This window comes from Anastrepha obliqua, chromosome 1 (assembly GCF_027943255.1).
Source record: "Anastrepha obliqua isolate idAnaObli1 chromosome 1, idAnaObli1_1.0, whole genome shotgun sequence".
In the NCBI taxonomy this organism is placed as follows: domain Eukaryota; kingdom Metazoa; phylum Arthropoda; class Insecta; order Diptera; family Tephritidae; genus Anastrepha; species Anastrepha obliqua.
This window is the reverse complement of record NC_072892.1, coordinates 46,902,445-46,925,914: the sequence shown is the minus strand read 5'-3', so window position 1 is coordinate 46,925,914 and position 23,470 is coordinate 46,902,445. Positions and strand designations below refer to the sequence as shown.

At 33.4% G+C, this 23,470-nt stretch overlaps 1 protein-coding gene across 9 annotated transcripts in view; it reads right to left on the bottom strand.

Moving 5' to 3' along the window:
- The window catches only part of LOC129250651 (unconventional myosin-XVIIIa), a 263,564-nt gene that overhangs the window by 36,185 nt on the left and 203,909 nt on the right, over positions 1-23,470 (bottom strand). The window contains exons 1-2 of one of the 9 annotated variants that reach the window (XM_054890273.1): positions 8,025-8,255; positions 1,445-4,099 (exon numbers count right to left, since the gene is read on the bottom strand). The exons of 4 other annotated variants lie outside the window; for them this stretch is intronic. In XM_054890273.1, the coding sequence (XP_054746248.1) occupies positions 1,445-3,676 (2,232 nt within the window). In that variant the 5' untranslated portion in view covers positions 3,677-4,099; positions 8,025-8,255. Of the gene's footprint in view, positions 1-1,444; positions 4,131-8,024; positions 8,256-23,470 lie in introns of those variants that run through there. 4 more of the 9 variants (XM_054890277.1, XM_054890286.1, XM_054890279.1 and 1 more) reach the window with 4 other exon arrangements.

Sequence of the window (23,470 nt, the reverse complement as noted above, 5' to 3'; positions counted from 1 at the left end):
AGATATAATATCCGGCCGCCGTAGCCGGATGGGTTGGTGCGTGATCACCATTCGGAATTCACTGAGAGGTCGTTGGTTCGAATCTCGGTGAAAGCAAAATTAATAAAAACATTTTTCTAATAGCGGTCGCCCCTCGGCAGGCAATGGCAAACCTCCGAGTGTATTTCTGCCATGAAAAAGCTCCTCATAAAAATATCTGCCGTTCGGAGTCGGCTTGAAACTGTAGGTCCCTCCATTTGTGGAACAACATCAAGACGCACACCACAAATAGGAGGAGGAGCTCGGCCAAACACCTAACAGAAGTGTACGCGCCAATTATTTATTTTTTTTTATTAGATATAAATATAAAGAACTACACAAACATTTCGTTTAATAATAATTATATATGTGTTTTTTAAAGAAAAGCCAATCTCACAAGAATTCGGAAGCAAGTTAAATTCTTTCAAAGCTCTTAGATTGGGAGAGTTAGGAATATAAGTTTTTTTTTGTTTTTTTTTTTTGCCTTGTTCACTCGGGAGCATAGGGCCTCGACAAGACTTGTCTTAGGTTGGTTTCGTTAATCTATTTGATTTCTGACAGGATAGGTGATTAGCCTGCCGCTTTATAAGTTGTTTTTACTTATTCAGAAAAAAAAATATCCTGATTCCGAAGGCTTACGGATGTGATGTTAAAATAAATAGACTCAAGTAAAGAAGGAGAATCAATTGATCCGTTCATTGTACCAAACATAAATGTGAGCGAAGTAGTTGTTCTCTCACCAAATGTCGATTTTAAGTTTATCAGTAAACATCTAAAATTATATAGGCTAGAGTTGGTTCCGCTAAGTTTAAAGAACAACAACAATTTTTTTGAGCTTTCTTAAGTCGTTTGATGTGCCAGTCTAGTAATATGGCCTCCAGATGAAAACATCATATTCCACCTTTGACTTACGGCTTTGAAATAGAAATTTTGAATCAAGCAGATCAGAGATTTTCTCTAGGGTTCTTAAATGAGATACAAATACGAGAACGACACTTAGAGTAAGAGATACGGAAGCAATTTTAAAATTTAAGTTAAGACGGTTTTTAATACACCATTCACCAACATTATTAATACCCAATTGATGCAACTTAGCATCAGACTGTCTTGTTATAGCAACGAAAATGTTTATAGTGCGTAAAGCAATTACATACATATATATCATCAATAAAAGAAACAAAGAGGGTATAAATATGGTTCCCATGGGGACTGCAGAGGATGCAATAAAAGCCTTATAGGAAACGTTATCAACAACTATCACTCATGCGGCGAAAGATAAGATTTTACAAAAGATAAGACGAGCAAACTAATCGTAGAATCAAAAGTAGAGTTCAACCGTTGTTAGTCTTAAAATAATTTCTATTTTTCCCCTACTTAACTCGGTTTTTTTGTCTTTCAAATTTTCACTCCTACTCTTTTTTCCTACCTCATCCATGTCGTTATCGTCTTCCTCCTGTATGGTGTGGTCATCATCGGTTTCGGACAATTCGCGTGCCATCGAATTCGAACGCGAAGTCGGTGTATGTGGCAGAGTCTTAGTCAATTGAAATGCCTTTGTGAGTATATTTTGTGAGGAACGCGAACGTCCTACTGATGAGCAACGTTCCATGCTATTACGTTCGCGTTGCCGCTCAATCAAATTAATTGTATCATCATCGTACACTGAATTGGTCGGAGTGGTGCGTCCACTATCCAAGCTCCCGGCAACGCTGCCTGTTGTACCAACCGATCCCATACGACGCGAACGCTTGCCCATTGCCGTCCATTCCTCCTGTACATGATCAGTTCGGCGTAAGAAATTCTGTATCTTCTCCGAAAGGTATGCTGACGTGGTTTGTGGGTCTTCATAAGAGGGTGAAGCGCGAAGTGTTTGATGCACCGGCTGTTTCTTGCAACCCAATACAAAGGATAGATTGGCATCAAATACCACAGGAGATTGCTCGAGATTGTGCATTTGATAGACATCCAGCGGATCACCGCGGGTATATGTTTGTGGAAAGACACGACGTGGCGGTGTAGTCAGTCGTGCTGGTGTCGCGCGCGGGGTCGTGGTATTGTTGGTGTTAAACGTGCTGCTGAACGACGAACAATGCGAGGATGTTGACAAAGCCGGACTGGGTGAACGTTGTGAGAGTGAACGCAGTCGCTCCGATGCACTATTCCGTATAGCATTTCCACTTGAACCGGTAGTTGATAAAAAATCTGATTTGGGGAGAGGAAGTTTCAGTGAGACTTCAACGGCTGTTTCGCTGGCTGAAGTCGATGGATTTTTAACGTTACCGCTAATTCTCGAAGACAAGGACGATGCCGACGAAACAGTCGATGAAATACCGCTACTGCCATAGCCATTACTGAGGTAAGACTTGGTTGACGAGGCGGTGCCATTGGTGATGGTAGTGTTGGTAGAGGATTTGGTAAAACGGTTTTGGTAAGAGGATTGGTATTTCATATCAGGCATAAGGAGACCATCTTCTGAGTCATAACTTTGTTGCGAACGACGACTAGTTGTGGTGGAGCCAGAAGCGTAACTGCTTGTGCTGCGTTCACGTTGCTTCGACAACAAATCCACTTGTTTGCGCGCACGTTGTTGTGATTGTGGTGGTACGGGTGGACGTGAGGAAGCATTGGTACTAACGGAGGCATTAGAGGATAACGAGGAGGTGCTGCCACCACCGTTGCTCAATGGATTGGGGTGACCGCCGCCATTCGTGGTAGGCGGCGGTGAGAGTGGACCGCTGTTAGCGGCGCTTGAGGTTGATGTTATTTTGGTTGTTTTAGACGACAATACAAAGGTGCTAGGTTTCGTTAAGCCGGTTGAGTTTTGTGGTTTCGAACTACGCATAGCTTCAAGGACACGCTCTAAAAATTTAGAATTATCTGAGGACTTCTGATTGACATTTGGTGTACTGGATAAGGTGGTTTGTTTCGTTTCGATATTTATTGATGAACAAGTGGTGGTTTGGGGTTTCGAGTTATACAACGATTGTGTTGTTGTGTGAGTATCAGTTTTGCTATTTAACTGAATTGTGTTTGCTGATTTTGATGTTGATGTTTGCTTTGTGTTACTTGTTGAATTTTGTGAATCAAGAGTGTCAAATGTATTTTGGGGCTTCTTGAAAACAGTCTTCTCTGATTGCGTTTTTGTTTCTATAGGCGCTGCTTTGGACGACGTAGAACTGCCATTGGTGATGGCTGTGCCAATATTGTTACTGCTAATTATTTTTGTTGTGACAGTTTTTGTTGATTTGGCATGTTTGCTTGCCTCTCCTGACTTAATATCATTCTCTGTCTGCTTGGCAGTGACTAGCCGTCGAGACTGGAGTTTAACCGTTTCGCTACCACGCTCGGCACTTCGTTTTATCTGTCCAACCTTTGCAGTACCATTTATACCAGTATCGACAGTGGGTATTTTGGATTTCACACTGGCTGTATTAGTTGTATGGGACATCAGAAGTGTCGTCTGGGCACCGCCTACTGCAGTTCTTGCTACGGATGAAACTGTGGGCGCGGAGGCGTTGGCACCGCCAATCGCTTCATTTGCCTTTTCGGCGCCGTCTTCTCGATCGGCGGTCAGCACAAGTGGTGGCTGTAATGGTGCCATGTAGGATGGCGTCGATTTTGTTGTTGTATTCGTAAGCGTATTAGTGATGTGTGGCATGCAGTACTTTTGGGTTTAACGCCCCGATAAAGGCATTAATAAACACTTATATGGTATATATTAAATAATAAATATTTGAATGCAGCGAAGGGTCAAGGGCGTTCACTCACGGAATGCGGGGGTAGACACATTTGGATTTTTGGTTTTTGGTTTTCGGGTTTTTGGTTATTGCGCACACACTGAGTGAGGACCTTGATGCTGATAAGTGAAGATGTTGCCAATTTTCAGTTGCCAAATAGTTGAAAGGGAATTTTGCTATTATTATTTTTCTTTTTCAGTTTTTGCGAGAATGCAATATTTTAGTGTCGCTATGGGAAGCCTTTATTGTTAGTAGCCGTTATTGGTTCGTTTGTGAGTTTTAAATTTTCGTTGATTTCGCATTTGGATAGCGGGAGTTCGTTTTTGGTTTTGGGTATTTGTTTGCTTTATGACAAGTAAATGCTTTTTTTCCTTCTATTTTTCAAAAGATACATTTAGGAATGTGAGAGAATATCACTGATAGATCATGAATGTCCCTAACTTGGGCAAAAAAAAAGATAGTGCTTCAAATTTAAATTTGATAAAATTTAGTTCACTCTGTCTTCATTTATTTTAATTCATCGCGCTTGCGTTACGATAATTTTAGTTTAATTTGTAATAATTGCATTGGATTTTTATACTACTTTATTTTTCTAAATTTTTTAATGAATTTTTTTTTTATACAATTTTGTTTAACTTTACTCCATTTTATTTCATTTCACTTAATTGATTTTTTTCGTCTTTGTTATTTTATATTTTAGTTAATAATTAATATACTTTCTTGTGCCTGGTTTCAAAAATAAATTTTAAATATTTTTAGGCTATTTTAAATTTTAACAGTCTGATAAACTCAAATTGTTTGGTCAAACTAAGCATTATATTTAAGTTTTAATGTAAATTAGTTATTATTTTACGCACGCCAAAAATAGGAGGAGGAGCTCGGCCAAGCACCTAACATTAAGTGTACACGCCAATTACTTTTTTTATATATTTTAAAATGTTTAATCTCTAGGTTTATTTACTTTAATAATCGCAATTATTAAAAATTATTATTAAAATCTTATTATTTCTTATCTTAAATTTATTTCAGTTTGTTTAATTCTAATACGTTTCACTGTTTTTATGAACTTATTTGGCTTAGCTTCAGAATTATATTTTCAATTTATTTTTTTAATATAAGTATTTCTTAAGGTAGTAGCCCGGTGTGACGGGTTCAAAAAATCGATTTTTTTTTACATTTTTCGGAAGAAAAACATCTTAAAAATATACTATAAAAATTTCAGAAAGAAATTGTAATTATTTTTAAAGTTATAGCTAAAATAAGAGAGCGCGCCGTAGTGTGTGTGAAAGCGTGTGACACCTCAGCAGCAGCTGCTCTGAAAACTTTAACGCATTTTTCTCAAAACCATGTTTTCGAAATTTCGGGGAATCACTGACTCAAAACTATTCAACCGATTTGGCTAAAAATTTAACCCGTTATTCTAGACACACATATTATATCTAGATCCCGGATTTTTAAAACATTTAATTTTTTAATAATAAACTATTTAATTTAAACAATTTATGAAGAAAAAAATTAGATTTTGAGAACTTTTTTCACAAGTCCGCCATTTTGTTTTTGTTTTTTTATTTTTATGTATATTTTAGGTTCGGGACCAAAAGTAAAGTCTACAGAATAATAATCTCTTTTTTATTTCAGATGACTTTGGAAGGCTGTGTGTTTCTCCGAACCAACTCATCTTTTTTTTAAGGACTCCACTTTGACGTCAAAAATTTTAAACAAATTAATATAAAATTAACTTTAAAAATTTTTTTTATATACTTCAAAACACCAATAAAAACATGTAAAAACTTTAAAACGATCGCATTTTATTTTCTTTTTAAAAAAGATTCATGACAAAACGTCGAAATTTCGTTACACCGGACTACTACCTTAACTTAATGTTAAATTAATGTAAGTACTATTTTAAAATTATCTCTTTGTAGTTTTATTCTGTTTACACATTTTTTATTACTACTTTTATTTTAATTTGTTTTGGCAATATTTTTTTATTTGTTAAACTTTATAATTCGTTTTTATGTTTATTTAATGTTTGACTTAATTTGTTTTTTATATTTTTTAGTTTAATGTTAATTTAATTTTAATGCTATTTTTAAGTTTTTTTGTGATTTTTTATTCTGTTTTCTATTTTCTAAGTATTTTATTGCAGTTTGATTTGGTTTTATTTTACTTTATTTAGTGTTTATTCCATATTTTATTTTAACTAATTTTATTACGCTTTTTCAATTCATTTTTTCTTTGCTTTTGGTTTGTGCATTTAATTTATCGGACTTTATTTAATTAATTTTTTTTTCTATTTCACACATTTTTTTACTAAATAATTTAAATTAGTTTTACCGCAATATTGTTTTTATTATTTTTCACCACTTTATTATTTTTCCTTAGTTTTTAATATTTTGTTTTATTTTACGTATATTTAGTGTTAAATTTATGTAGTTGTGGTTTTGTTCATTTTATTGAAATTAATTTTATTTAACTTTTTTTATTTTTATTTAATTCTTGCTGAAAATAATCTTATTTAACCAATGTTAGTTAACATTTTTAAATTCACTTTATTTTATTTTATTTTATTTTATTTTTTTATTTTAGATTACTATTTATTTGTCTTATGTTATCCACTTTATTACTTTTTTTCTTAATTTTAAAAATTTTGTTTTATTTTACTTAGAAGTTTTTTTATTTCTTAAAATTTGCTTTCTTATTATTTATTTATTTTTTTTTGTAAATTTTTTATAAAGCAATTTATCAATTTTTTTACTCATTTCATTCGAATTTATTTAGCCTTAATTTTTAATTAATTTTATTTAATCTTGTTTTTAATTAGATTACATTAATTATTAGATACACTTTTTTTATTTAGTTTTGAATTTATTTATTTTCACTTATTCTGTTCAATCTTTTTTAATTTTATGCAAATTTGTTTATTATTTATTTGGTTCAGAATCGATTTATTTTCATTTAAATTTGTTTATTTTGTTGAAGTATTATAAGTTATAAAAATATCTGCCGTTCGGAGTCGGCTTGAAACTGTGGGCCCCTCCATTTGTGGAACAACATCAAGACGCACACCACAAATAGGAGGAGCAGCTCGGCCAAACACCCAAAAAGGGTGTAAGCGCCAATTATATATATATATATATATTATAAGTTATATTAATACATTTTTTTTAATTCACTTGATATTAATTTAGTATTTTTTTTATTTAAAGTTACTTTATTTTATTATTATTATTTTTTTAATTCTTAATGTTTTGTCTTATTTTAAGTTTTTTTATAATACACAAGTTTTTTAAAAACTTTGTTGTACTTATTTTGCTTTTACTTGTATATATAAAATGCATAATACCAATACATTTTACTTAACCATTTACTCGTATTATTTTACACAAAAGTAATTTTGTTTTTTTAATTGACTTATTTTTATTTCATCTTTATGCAATTTTTCTTCGTTTTGCACAAATCAATTTCATTTAACCTAATGTTACATATCTTTTCTTTATTTATGTTCTTAAGATTTTCATTTTAGGCTACTTTATTTTATTACTATGTTTTCGTAATGATTTATATTTTATTTCTAATTTACTCTGTTTAATTGTATTTTTAATATAATTTTATTTTATTTATATTTTTTAACTTGAGTTTAATTTAATTTTAGATATTTTGTTCGATTTCGTTTAGATATATTTGATTCGATTTCGTTTTATTTTAATTGAATTTTATTTTAGTATAATTTTAACAAAAATATATTTATATTTTTCTTAAAACTTTAAATTATATTAATTTATTTTATTTTCATTTAATTTGTTTAATTTTAAATTTAAATTAAATTATTTTGCTCAATTTGCTTAAATGTTACTTTGTTTAACTGGATTATTTTATTTGTAGTTGTTTGCCATTATCTTATTTCTTGTTATTCCCTTTAATCATCTTTACTTAATTTTTTATTTTAGTTGAATTTAATTACATTGTTTTATTTCTTACTTATTTTTAAAGTTTGTTACTGATGTGCAGGTGTTTCGTGTTTTCAATACACTTTTCTTTTCATAATATGTATACTTTTTTTATTCTTTGCTTAGGTATTAAGATTTTTAGCAGGGATCTACACAAAAATTCAAATGATCAAAGAAAAACGGGAACATAAAGAAAATAAGTGGTTGTATTTTGAACTCGCGTCAGCTTTTGCTTTTATATCTCAATGAATGTTCATATTATTAAAGATATATATTTTTTTTAATTTTTAAAATACTTGTCCTAAAATATTATTTCTACATTTTCGGTTTAATAAAAAATATCCGGTCTCGGTTCACAGAATTTTCCACTCTCGCCGAATAACTCTTCCTGCGACCGCACACACTCTGTCCGATGAACGGAACTGGCAGACAGACGGTACAACGCAGACCGTTGCTTATTTTCAAATTTTTAAATTTCTCGGAAAGTAGCTGGCGAATTTCGTGCAAATTTCAGGCACTCAGCGGTTCACTGCACGATCGGTTCGCCACTGCTGCTCGGTTCTGACTGACTACAGCGGCTGGTTGGTGGTGGACGGACGCTGGTGATCGCTTTCAGATGCGCTGGGAATAGCACAAAACGCTCACTACTGATTACTTGGCAGCTAGGCGGATTCTCGCTTGTCTTGGCACCGGCCATTGCTTGGCAGAACACATCGTCACTTATGCCGCGTATGCCGCGTACGCAATAGGCTAGGCCACGAGCAAGTAACCAAAAAACGCAAAACAAAAAAAATTAAATAACGACGTACATTTGGACTACAACTAGTGGTTAGTGAGTACGCAGAAATAAATTCAAAAAAAAAAAAAAAATACAAGTCAAACAAAAACTAACAAAAAAATTAAAAATTAAGCATATTTTGCGAACATTGCGCTTTTCTATCGCCTATTTCCGCCAATAGATGAGCGTAAATCCAACACAATTAGTTGCTTTGCCGGCAGCAACAATTATGCATACACACATCCATACAAATGCACACACGAATCGCAGCCAAGAAAAGCGATCGGTGTAATCTGTAACCCGCGAGCCAAATGCTTTAACGATCGATTTAAGTTGCGTTGATCGGTCTGTGGGTCGGTGGGCCAGCAGCATAGCAGCATGAATGTGCCTGCAGCTGCAATTTGCCCAATTTTCGCACTAATTTTACTACTATTCTGGGGATTTCGTTTACTTTACATATAATTGCGGACGTATGCGTCTATATTTGTGTGGTCCTCTTCTGTCCACTCGTGCCTATTCAGCCAGCCCACTCTCTGCTTACTTGGCCGATCTGCCACTTAATTTGCTTATTAGTTTGTCCTAGTAGCACCGATTTTCAAAACATTTACACAACATATTTACAAACGTCTACTTGTTTATATTAATAATAAATTTTGATCTTCAAAACGTTGGCCAAATGTTCATTTCAATTTGTCTGAAATTAACCAGACCCAATGCGTGGCTGTGTTGCTTGGTACACTATGACTACTTAGTTGCCAAAGTGCGTCCGGTAAAAAATTAAATTCGTAAATTGTTGCTCAAACATTTTCATCTGGTGAATATGTGAGGGAGTGGGTGAAAAACTGCGTGCGTTTGATCTGCAAACAATTTATTTATTTAGTGTTTTTCGGCACTTAACTTTGGTTTATTTTCATGGTACATGGAGGGGTACATTTTCTTGGTGGCACAGAAATCGCAATCGAGTGACTAATCAGTCTTACCCAGGTGGTGAAAGGTAAATCAAAGAAATTTTAATGAAAAATTAATTATTTTATTTTTTATGTTTGGCTTATATTATTTGGTTTATTTTGTTATTATTATTATTTTTTTTTGTTGTTGAAAAATTAAACTTTTTGGGTTTTCTGAGGCTTAAGATTCTATGTGTTAAGCGGCCTCTTGCGGCGGCTAGCGTGTTATAGTGCACAAGTTGACGCAATAGTTATTGCAATAAACTCCAGAGAACTCAATCACTATTTAACGATCTAATAAAGTAAATCTGTAGAGTGTTTGACTCAACGACGAATAAGGTGAGGAGGCTAGATTGGGCGGCCAGCTGAGAAAACAGCCCGCATGACTCTAACCACTTATTTACATGCTCAGCTAAACCTACTTATCTTACAATTCTCAGCCTTTGATTCCATCCTGCCGACACAGTTTGTTTTCTTGGTCTACCTTTACATGAAATTAACGACATCGACTGACGTCTCTAAGCAGGGATCTGACATTCTAAGCAAGGATCTGTAAGCACATATAAAATCGTCAACGAAATGCCTCAGTCATCGCGTCAAGAGATCACCAACATTTCCTAGCCACTTTTAAAGGCGGAAAGTCTGATCATATCGCAACTGGATCACTAGAGTAACTTAATGCAGTCAATACTGAGTTATACGCAACGATTTGTTCGCCAGAAGTTTTCGGAGAATTAAGGAAAACCCACCGCCGAAGACGAATCATCATCACATTGAGAGCTTTCACGTATCGGCTCACACAAAAAGTTTTTGAGCACTCAAAAGATCGAATTAATTGGTCATCCGCCTTGCCGCCCCGACTTGACTCATAATGATTTATTTTTGTCCCCAAGCAAAAAAATAAAATGCGAAGCAACGTTTTTTAACGCATCCAGAAGCTTTAAACAACTCGTTTGGAGGCATCCACTTCTGAGTAATAAAAGTGCTGTCAAAATTTGTTCAAGCGAGTGCCGAAGTGTTTGAAAGTGTTTTGTTTGTTTGAAAACAAAAAAAAAAAACATTTTCATGATTATTTTGCTGTGTTTGTATTACTGGGTGCATAATATAAAGGGTGCCCTCGTATGGAGCAAGTAAAAAAAAACTGTCAGAAATCAACTTTGTTATATGGGCTACGAAATTGTCTGTCCAGGAAAACTCTAGGAAATTCTGGTTAAAAAAGTAAAAGCAATTCAAGTTTTTGAAGTGAAAACTTCTTTAGAATCGTTGGGAGTGATTTGAGAAAAAGTGAAACGAAAAAAGCGACACTATTGGCTACGAATATTACATATAAATGTAGCGACGAACTAAATAACTTTTAGGCTAGCGCCGACAGCATGGCGCGATACCCGAGCGGCTAGAGATGTGAGCTTCCCACCCAAAAGCCTTAGTTCGAATCACAAGAAAAAAATTTTTTTTATACAGTTATTTTATTTTATTTTATGATATGTTTATGAGGAGCTTTTTTTCATGGCAGAAATACACTCGGTGTTTTGCCATTGCCTGCTGAGGGGTGAGCGCTATTAGAAAAATAGTTTTATTAAATTTGTTTTCACCGAGATTCGAACTGACGTTCTCTCTGTGAATTCTGAATAGTAGTCACGCACCAACCCATTCGGCTACGGCGTTTGTTTAATTTTACTGATGCAAAAATGAGGAAAAATATATGAATAAAGTGTGCTTACTGTTTACACATTTTCCAAAGGTGACGGAGAACCAAAAAAAAAAGTCGATTTTCAAACAAATACGAGTGCATATGTGTAATTGTGTTAGAGTTTCGGTCACGCCCCAGCAAAACCTGCGTGCATATGTGTTTGTAACATTCAAAAAAATGTAATTGTGTTAGAGTTTCGGTCACGCAGGTTTTGCTGGGGACGCTGATAATAGCAACCGCGTGTGTATTCTTATATTCGTAAATATTTTCATTTTTAAATATTTACCGCAATTATGCCGAAAAATAATATAATGCAGAAAAGTGTCGTGAATATCGACAGAAAAAAAAATCAATAAATAGCATCACGGAATTCATTCACGAAAATTTAATAAAGTATACACCAGAAGTATCGCGGATACTTAGAAAAGATTACAATAAAGTTCCAATGATTTTAAGTGGCGATTTTAACGTAAATTTTGCATTGGACACAGCGGTTCCTTTAATTGACGTTCTCAATACAACATTCAATTTAAAAATGTGTAACAATCGCACTGAATCGACAACACGATCAAAAACAACCATTGACGCGGTATTTCAAAGATATGTTGACAACATCGAAACCAAAGCATTTGTATCATATTTTAGCTATCATAAGCCACTCGTATCATTTGTTGAAATTGAAAACATTGAGGATGAATAATAATAAAATGAAGAAAATAAAATATGAACTTTATAGCAATATTATAATGAACCTATAATTATCCCGCTCCTAATGCTGCTTTCGTCTCATTCTCTCTCAGTTTGTTTTACTGCAGGTTTCACTTCTATCGCGTCTAACCGTTAGACTGGTATTTTTTTTTTTATATTTTCTTATTCTACGTGATATCTGATTGCTGTAAAACAAAATGATTTTACTAATACTTTAACTTTAGGTTATCCTCAAATTCTCCAACTGTGGGACAGTTGGGAAGTGTTGTTATTTTGCTCTGCGGCGATGCAAATTGGCGAAGTTGAATATATTTATAGTTTTTTTTTGTTTGAACCCATATGAACACTTCTCCTGTAAACGACAATTATCGAAGAGATAAAGAAGCGAAAAAACTCATTTAAGAATATTATAACTCACAAAATGAAATTGAAATTTGCAAAAAAATCAAGCCAAGAAGCACCGAGAGATTTGCTAATTCCCAAAACACTCAGATTTTTCAGCCCATTGTATTTAAAGCTCTGGAAAGTAGAAGGGTAGGTAGTCAAGGAGGATATGAGAGAAGTAACAGAAAGAAAGAGATAGGATATAATAGAGACAGAGGTAGCTAGATTTGTGAGAATTTTCCGGATTCTTTGGCAAATATCAAAATATCCTCAAGTTTGAGAGAACGAATATTACATATCGAAACCCAAAATTCTTTGCCTTGCTCTTGCAAATTTGGGACACTCACAGAGAAAATGCTCAGTGCTATCCGCCTCGTCTAAGCAAAACAGGCAAATCGGGCCCTCAATTATTGCAATGGTGGTCATATGCTGACCCCATGGATTGTGTGCTGTAATAATACCGACCATCAACCGAACGTCTTTTCCGCCAAGTGTTAGAAGGAAGTTCGATAGTTTTCTGTTCCCTTAGATAACGTAACCCCCCTGTAACCCCTAGGTAATCTAAATAGCTACACTTTTATTGCCATGAAAACATTTGAACTTCTCAAATAGTAGTTTTTCGAAACAGGGGATTTCATTGGCACATCTTGTCTACATCAAATGTGTGCACACAGCTAAAGAAACGAATAAAAAAAAACAGCTGTTTGACAATTTTCTGAATAAACACCAACCAAAGGCAATATGATATGTCGGACGTGAGTGTTGTATTTTTAGGTTGAAAAGCAAAATACATAAAGTGAAATATTGTATAAGCGAAAATTTCTACACTAAAATGCATAGATACACAAACAAATATACTTATACAAATGTTTGTTTGGCTACAGCCTGTTGCACAATAGATCAGTGCTGCAAGCTGCTCATAATCCATCGCCCCATCGACTAACTGGTGTCAGCTTGCAGTTGCATGATAATGCAGATGATTATTAACGACTTCAAAACCCTTTCCAGAATACAATAAAATGCATTTACACAAATTCGAAACTTTTTAAAGCATTGTAAGTATTTACTATTTTTATTAACGCCCAATGTTGGTTCAAAGAGAATGCATATGGGTATGGGTGGTTACATACTTACATAAGCATATAGATATATAGGTAAAATTTCCCTTAAAATTAGAAAATACGAAGTAAAATTACACGAGTTTATTGTAAAAGTCAACATGAAATGAAATTTTATTGTATTATATAATGAAATGTAATGAAAGTGTAAGCTCGACGAAAGGAAAAACGATTTTTTTTTTAGTTTGTTTATTTGTTGACAGAGGAATTACATTAATTTATGATATTTGTGCTAATTGAAACGCCCCACACAGTGACAAAACTAAAATAAACTGAAGAATTATCGAAAATGTAGAAATTGAAAACTTTGCAAATAGCCAACTCACTTGGCAGCGCAAATTGCTTAGATAAATAGGATGGCGCCTAATTAAGTATATATATATATATATGCAAATATATATGTATGTATTTGTATAGGAGCATAAAAAGTGAAACTATCCAAATTTATGGTTAATGAAATATCATGAAAAGTGACAAAACACACACACACACGCACACCCTCCTTTTGACCCACGATAAGGGGCCGCGCTAGCCGACAGCCACCTCATCTACTGTGGTGAAATTTCTACTTGAAATTGAGCGTTGAGCAACAGATATGTATAGAAATATGATAGCGGCAATTTTTGTTACAAAATGTTGTTGTACATTGGGTGCATTTCCTTTAACTCACAACTCAGCAATAAGCAATGGAATAAGAAATTATTACGCTGAAGTAGTAGAACTCATTCGCCCATTTGCTGCAAGTGTCATAATCCAAAAAAAAAACAGATTAGTATTTGTTTTTGAGGTTGTAATGATTCCGAGATTTTCAGGATCCTATTTCGTAATCCCGAAATCCCGAGATTGTCCCGAAATTAAAATGTTTTTGATTTTTTTGAAATATTATTGTTAAAAAGTGTAGCTCATATGTACCCAGCCTATTACACAACGTGGCGCAAAATTAATCACTCTATGGAAAGACTTACAATTTTTGCAAATGGCTTTGTAAGTCAATCTTGCATCGTAAGACACTTGCTAACTAGACAGCTACAGTATAAAAACAGACTAGGAATGGAGCGCGTAAAAATCAAAATAAAGATTTTCATCATTTAAAATTATTATAATTTTTTTTTAATTAGATAAAAATGTACTCAAAAACAAAATTGGATGATTAATTTATAGCAGTATTTTAAACCAAGTTGTTATAAGAAAAAAATATAGTGTTTAGCAATTCATGTATGTACATATGTATATTAGGGCAGGAAAATTTTTTTTTTACTTCGGTTTTAGCTTATTTGGATTCTAGCTAATACACTTATACTACGAAAAAAGTTGTAAGGAGCGGCCGGCGTAGCCGAATGGGTTGGTGCGTGAATACCATTCGGAGTTCGGTTAGAACGTAGGTTCGAATCTCGGTGAAAGGCCAAAATGAAGGAAAAGTTTTTTTTCTAATAGCGGTCGCCCCTCGGCAGGCAATGGCAACCCTCTGAGTGTATTTTTGCCATGAAAAAGCTACTCATAAAAAATATCTGCCGTTCAGAGTCGGCTTAAAACTATAGGGCTCTCCATTTATGAAACAATATCAAGATGCACGTCACAATATATATATATATAATAGAAAGGGTGGCGTTTTTTATATGCAAATCAAATTAAAGCTTCAAAAACAAACAAAAAATGCCAAAAACAGTTGTTTTCCAAAATTTCCCAAATCTTAAAAAACAAATTTTTTTTCTTATCATCATGTTTTTTTTTTGTTTTGTTAACTAGTAACGACTTATTTACAATGATTTTGATTTTAGATAATTTTTACTTCCAAAAGTAGGTGTACTCTTTTTTTACTTTCTATCTTGATTGCCATAACTCGCTCTCAATTTCCGTTTTAATTAAAGGTACTATCTTTTAAAATTTGTGAGCCTCGAAATTCACTTTAGAACTAGACTTTAAGGGACTTATTTGCCTAGAGTCCGAATCTGCTAGAAATGATATCGAGAAGAATCAATCCATACAAATTGACCACCCTAATGCACGTACATATTTCTTGAGGCAATAAATTAATATTATTTCTAGACAAGAAAAACAAACATAAAATTTAACAAGCTTAAGTCTTCAGTATTTTTAACAAAATTTTTGCACCACAAGTACCTACAAATACAAGGTGGCGTAAAATTAGTCATCCAAACTTGTTTTTGAATAACTTTTTTATTAACAAAAAAAAAATGATTTTGGGAGATGGAAGACTTCATTTTGACTTTTACGACTTCATTTTGACTTTTACGTGCTGACTTTTACCACTGCTTGTCTGTTTGTGTACCTCAGCTGTCCAGTTTACAGATGTTAAATATGTTTGCAAAAATTATATGTAAATCTTCCGATAGGGCAATTAAATTAACGTTCTTCTCCATAAGCGAATTATAGAATTTATTGTATTTAAAATATATTAGGGGATTTGAAAATTAAATTACGGTTTGTTTTCATTAGGGAGTGCAGCACTTCAGCACTTTAAAATTTTCCATTTTTTTGCTTTAAAAATTCATTTACAATCTAAAGAATATCCTTTCAATGTTTTAAGCTTAATAGAAGGTCTAAAAAGTCCTTATGACGTTCGTGAAGTGATGAGCGTAGAACGAAACGTGAGTAAGAACGAAAACTTGAATCACGTTTTTTCCGAAATGCGTTTTTTTGAGCTGTGGAATATAACTCAAAAAGTAATCAACTTAAAATTTTACAGAGATATTCTTTAACAAATTGGCCTTTGCATGTACTTCAAATTTTCTATTAATTATCATTAAAAATATTATTTTGATCAATTCGTTTATAAAAAAGTGTACTTTTTTTCTTTTTCACTTCAAATTTTCATGTTCCTTTTTTCTTCGTTAAAAGTAGGTAAGTAGAAAGCGGAATATCTTATTTTAGAATAAGTTTTGTCTGATTGATTTCAGTTGATTACAAGAGGCTGTACATTCCACGACGCAAATTAAAGGATCCATTTTTGAGCAGCTGTAGTGCCGCCATTTTTTTATTTGAAAAAAATTTTGTATATTCACTTAAGCATGAATATTAATATATAATTTATTTGAAGATAATAAATACTCTCAGTTTTTTGCAAAAGATTATTGAAAAACTCGTTGACTGGAAGAGCTGCCCCGCTTAAAGTGTTAAAATTTTTGATTAAAATAAAAAATAAATAGAGCTGTGAGCGAGTTATCTTTCGAGCGTCTCCTTCAACACTTGATGGTTGGATTGTTGATAGAAATTGAAATGATTTCTGCAGGTAATAAGCTGCCGCCACCTTCAGAAAAAAATATACATTTCCTTAATAAAAACTACTGGCATATCATACGACTTTCTATTAAATTAAGTTCGCAAATTATCCCAACTAATTATGCTGCTAATTAAACTGCTGAGCCGCTCATTTTTGATAAAATGAAAAGGTATTGCAAACGCTTAAAATTCAACCTATGTTGTAAATAAAGCGAGTCATGAATGTCTCATACATATTTCATTAATTGCATCTGATGTCAAAAAATATACTCAACTATTCCCGGTATTTTCCCGGAGAGTCCAAAAAAGGATTGGATCGCGGTGTCCCAGGTTAGCGGGATTTACGTTTCTAATATGCAGAAATTACCAAAAACTCTTTTCTTATGCTGTGTAAAAAATAACCATATCAATTAACAGTATTTTACTAGATGAAAATATATCAACTTTTGCTTAGGAAGGCATAGTAAGTTGAAGATAGAAAAATAAATTTTTTTTGGAGAGAAAGTTTGTCTCTAGAGAGTGATGTGTTCTAATGATGCATTCAATGTATACGAATACTAATGTATATGTGAGTAAAATTAATTTCTACGCAAGAAGTATATTTTTACTTTTAACAAAGCTTTGTTTTTTCTTATTTACTGAAATACCAAACTTTTAAAGATTTTCATACAAAAAGTTGTTTCATTGGCATTTGCGAAGTGCCCGACGCCAATCAGGTATGCCCAGCGATAGGTAAGATTGACTCACCGCTGCTGGGCAATGAATTCGAGCGCTCGCGTCACTCTAATCTTGCGTAAAGATTTTTTTTTCACTTTTTATAGCGTTTTAATAGAAGTATATTTGAAATAGATGCTCTGCCACTGTGGCATGTCTACAAATACGAAAATCTATTTGCGGCTGGCCTTTCTAATGCTGACCGATAGAGCATCGAACGATCGCGTCTGGGTGATTCTTTGCGATCAAGTGATTTACTTTACGCTATTTGTTTGATATTTCCCTTCAATCGGCTTCTGCGTGTCAATTTGTGCAAATCGGAATTTTTTTGTCGTCAGCGGAAATTGATGCTAGTTTGGCTGCCGGCAGAAATCAGCTTATTTGAATGATTTAATTCCTGTACCGAAAAAACTTCGGTTAATTAAAGGTGCAGGAATAGAAATATAGGTATTTTTCTATGTACACAAATATATATTTATGTATGTACATACATATATGTACATATGTATGTATAAGATATTTCCGTTCCAATCGGACTCAATGAAGAGTTTAAGAAAATACAAATCAAAGAAAAAATAAATAAATAAAATAAATTAGTAAATAAAAATAAAGGCTTACTAAGTAAACGATGAATTGTGGTATAGGTAGGGTTTACTTTTACTTTGAATACTTTTAAAAGATGCTTTATTTGGCTCGACTATTTACAAGGTGGTCACTATCGGAAGATTTATAATTTTTACAAATGGCGTCGTACGCTGCAATCACTTCACACTAGACAGCTGCAGTATACATGGAAACAGACAAGCGATAGAGCGCGTAAAGGTCAAAATGAAGATTTCCATCACTCAAAATCATTTTTAATTTATTTAGTAAGCAGTTATTCAAAAACAAAATTTTTGCGCCGCCTTTTATATACATATGTAAGATTTGTTCTCTTTTAATTTACAATAAGAGACCTACGTAGCCAAATCGATATGCTTAAAATGGATTAAATTATAAATTTAATATATATTACTCGCAAGATTGTTCAAGAATGTGAGAAGAAGCTTAATTTTGTTACAAGACAAATAAGCTTGTATTTACAAGAAGAAATAAGCTTGTATTTATAAAGAGGGGTTCAAGACACTGTTCAAGGAAATGAAATTACCGATGAATTAGCCAACTGTGGAGCAGCGGTTGCCCCATAGGGAACAGCGCCAATAATCGGAATCAGTTCTACTGGAATCATGAATTGGATCACCGATTATGTATGCAGTTTACATAAAGAGCGATGGTTCGATCTAGAACGCTGCAGAACTGCAAAGTGTTTTGGGATAATCCCTAACCGAAAACTGTCGAACTTTCTTCTCAAACTTGGAAGAAAAGATGTTTGGTATTATTACCTGCCACAATCAATCGATTTGCCTGTCTTGCTTAGACGAGGCGTATAGCACTGAGCATTTTCTCTGTGAATGTCCCACATCTGCTAGAGCAAGGCTGCGAATTTTGCCTTCCGATTCCTTGAGAATGTGTAATATTCGTTCTACTGAAGGATATTTTCAAATTTGCCAAATAATCTGGAAAATTCTCACAGGACTAGCTATATCTGTTTCTATTCTATCCTCTTTCTTTTTGTCTCTTCTCTCCTTTCCTCCTTGACTATTTACCCTTTTACTTTCCAGTGCTTTAAATACAGCGCTTTTAACCTGCGTGCTTCAGGAATTACCAAATCTCTCGGTGCTTCTTGGCTCGACTTTTTCAAATTTCAATTTCAAACTCGCTAGATAGCACTTACATTGCGCCAATGCCAAAAAATTGCCTAACAGCCCATATTCGAATTATAAATTGCTAAAAAAAGTTGTGGGTTTTACACCGGAATTATGAAATTTATTATATTTTAGAACTTCCGCCAAAATAATTCGGAAAAATATTAAGATTTACGCAAGCTGGACCATGAGCTTCCAAAATACCTACAAAAATGTATTTTTTTATAAGTGAATATTTTTTCAAAAATGGGTGGATTTTATTGCAAATGAGCAGCGATTCGTGGGTAGAAATTCAATCCAAGAGTTTTTTTGCTTTAACTCGTTGGGTATCCATTCAACGAGCCTTTTTGTAACCAGCCTTATTCAAGTGGTTCAAAACGGTAAATATTTCGCTTAGCTCCTGGACATCGCCGAATTATATGCAAGGAAATGTAAGCAACTGTCTAGGGGCCCCGCGCAATGGGTGAAAATTTTTTAAAACGTTTGAAAGATTAATTCGACGACGTGTATTCTCAGTGACAGCATATTTCGATTTTAACGTCTCTATTAATTAGAGAGCTCCATTTTTGCCTTAAAAAATTTTATAATTGTGTCAAGTGATCCAAATATATTGGACATTGTCGTCTATTTGTCTTAAAATTTAGTATTGGTAGCCTGTAAAAAAATTGTTGGGGAAAATTTATTTCATAAAAAAAAACAAATATGTTTTTAATTTTCGAATAACATTCGAATGCGTACAGCAAATTAGTGCAAAATACTGCTTTGCGTCAAGCCAATTCTGTGTATAAAATAATGAAGATATTGAGCCATATATATGGAAAAAGAATCGAGCTTAATTTCTAATATATACTCGTATATAGTACGATTTTTTTCAACTACAATTTTAGTACACATCGTCGCACTACTTTATATTTTGTTAAGGGGACAGATACCTGTAAACGGCCATATTTTCCCTGATTTTCATTAAAATTATTTAAAATGAAGAAGTCAGTATATTTTTTTCAAAATTGGCATACAGTTTTTTTATACATTAAACTTTTTTTATGTTAATCATTTAAACTGGCGGATGTACACCCAATTCTTCCAGGAAGGTCGCAGCGGGGCTTCTCAATCGGCGGGCATTGTAGCATCGGCGTCAATGACCTCAATACAAAAAACCAAAAATTTTTTTGTTTATTAATGTCATAATTTCTATATGAAAAAAAATCGCGGAATAAAATGCTTCAAAAAAAAAAAATGAATTTTGGGACGAATTTTCCTACTATTTTTGCTTTGAAAAAATTATTTTTTCGAAAAATTTTCGAAAACTTGAAAGACATAGAAAGTAATATCATAAAAAAGATGTGTGCAAAATTTCAGGGAGATCGGTCAATAACTTTTCGAGTTATCGTGTACGCCAATTCTAAAAATATAGTTTTGAGAAAAACGCGTCTAAAGTCGGCAACGTAACTATACCTCTTCCAGAGCTCGAATAGAGTCGTCACGGTTGACGATCTATAATATAAGAAATACTTAAATTTACGTTTTAAAATTTTTTTGACATATTCTTAAAGGATTAAAAAAATTTTCGAAATTTTACAGGTATCTGTCCCCTTAATGCCACGTTGAAAACAAAAAAAAAAAACGAAAAATGGTGCTCAGCCGATCATCTATCCTAATTAAGCTTTTGTTGTTTAAAACTTTTTCACACATTTATTTATTAAGTAGCAAATATTCAAGTTTAAAATGCAAAAAAAAAAAACAAAAAAATTCTAATACTTCTTTAACTTTGGACATAATTGGTTCATGGCCGCTCGCACATATTTTTCAAAATGCCTCAAAAATGTGTGCCACTATTGTATTGCACAATTTCAAATACATTAGCCGCGTAATAATTTTTATTTGATTTATGGCAGTGTGCTGCGAAAATAAAGGCGGGCAATAAAATAAAATCAAATAAAATACGGGCTGCAAAAAGACACATTGCAATTGAGTTCGAATTATTCCAGCTGTGGCTGTGGTCAGCTGATGACTCTAGAATTACTCGAGTGTAATATGGATGCGGCGTAAATTGCAAATTGCAAAATTCAACCTATTATTTCCTTAAATTCACAGATGCAGTGCTGCATGAAATTTTGATGAAATTCTAATTGTTTTTGAAGGCGAAATGTTGCGCGAGCGTAAAATGTGTCAAACGCATAAAGTGAAACGGAAGGCGTAAAATCAAAAAGCAAAAGTAATCGAATGCAAATAAGAAATTAAATAAAATTAAAAAGAGGGGTAAACATTTATTAAATATGAAATATTTTGTGACTGCTAAGAAAAATCGCACACTCTGGAATTTTATACAAATCGCGCACATTCATTGTATAATAAAATAAAAAAGTAAAAATTATAATTGCGTGTAACTGTAAGTGGCGCGTTGTTTTATTTCACACATTTTTCATAAACGAAAATTTAAGCATTTTTTGGTTTGTTTCTACTTAATTTGTATGCTCATATTTTATTCATTTTGATTAGCCGCCACAATAAAGTGTGAACAATTTGGTTTAAAGTGATGAGACCAAAACAGAATTAACAGCTCAAAAACAATATTGTATTTTGAAAAATTGTTCATGCATGTATGTAGATGTAAATACGGTACATGTAAGTAAATATCTACAGTGGCGTACACGAGAAATGCATTAAGAAGTGAGGTTGCATTTAAAGGCCTGTACACGGGAAGTACAATCAAAGCTCAATAAAAAGTTTACAGTTTCGTGCATTAATTTATATTGAAAGTTTACCAACACAATTTTTTCAATACTCACTAACAAAATTACCCTTAACGGCCGATGGGTCCCGCTACAGGGATATGAAAATAACTCAGTTTTCATTTCATTTATTTATCACCGCTGTATTTTTCCTTAACACATATTTCACATTTGTTCATTCCTGTTTTGTTGATCATATAAAATTATAAATCAAGTAAATATTTTAATTCATATCTAAATGAAATAGTTTAAGTTTTCATCCTTATAAACGTTTTAGAATTTCACACCCAGCGCAAAAGGTCAAAATATAGATTTCCATCTTTCCAAATGATTTTTTTTCTTTTTTTTTTTAGAAAAAAGTTATTCAAAAACCAAATTGGATGATTCGTTTAATGCCACCTTGTGGTAGAATTTTGTGAAAAACATTTGTATGGTACATCTTAATCCCTCAAAAAGAGACAAAAAAGTTCCATCTATTGCGGAGTTAGAGGATTAAATTGTTCCAAAAAGTTATTGTGTTGAGCGCACTATATACCTACAATGTGGAGATAACATAATTTCTTAAGCCGATTTACCATAGGAATAGGTATGCCAAATGGTGAAAGCTTTGACGCGCCTAAAATATAATTCAGAATTAAAATCGTCCGTACATGTACATATATTTTTTATTGATCAGCTATCATAGCCGTCGGAACGGATCCATAAGCAATGTTCAAGCCCACTACAAGCTCCCTGATGGTTATTGATCAACTTTTATTGATGTTTTTGCCAGTTTTCGATGTTGTATAGCCTGCCACTACGTTCGCCATCCTCGATGAATTCACGATCTCTTCTGAAGCGTTCTTGCCACTGTTTTCTTTAGAGTATCTTTGCCGAAACAGTTTAAATTTTGAATAGATTTTTAACGTAAAATTTAATACAAATTCGTTGTTGCAAATTCAAATCTATTTTTAAAACTGTAAAAATGCGATAATAAGTGCAGAGGTAGATTTACTCAAGACGGCGTAACTTTCTCAAATGTCAAGCAATGGTGACAAAATTGCGGTAGAAATGTTAACCACAGATGTGGGAGTCTAGCATAAAAAAGAGAACTCAAATCAGTTTATTTAGAACGTCACCTGGCGGTTATTCTGGAAACTTTTCGATCAAGGTGGTATACCTAATGTTTTTTTGCCCCCTACAGGAATACATTGTCGGAAACTTGCTATTTTTTTTGTTTGCTGTATAGTGTTATTTTGGCATGACATTTAGCTTTGTTAAAGCGATCCATTTCGGTCGATAACTTATTGCTATTTCGAAAATAGTTCCATTATACCTCATTCATAGAAATTATCGTCCCTATTGGCATAAAACTGGCGCAGCCGATTTCGACAAACTTATCTTTAGCCGAATTTTTCACCAAAACAATTATTCGCCATTGACAGAAACGGGTGGTAATCACTTGAAGCAGAGGTTAATGTTTTTCTGAGGCTCGGGAGAGTCTCTATTGATGGAAGAGGGGCTGGCATCATCCTGATGGAAAATATGTTTTCCTCCACTGGCCGAAGCTGGCTGTTTCTGGGCGAATACTTCCTTCAGATGGCCCAATGGCTTATAGTGCAATAAATGCTTCCCTGACAATCGTAACAAACACACAACAAACTTGGTAACAGACTTGGCCACAGTTTGCTCCGGTTCGTAACTTAGCAACAAATGTCAGGCTTAAAATA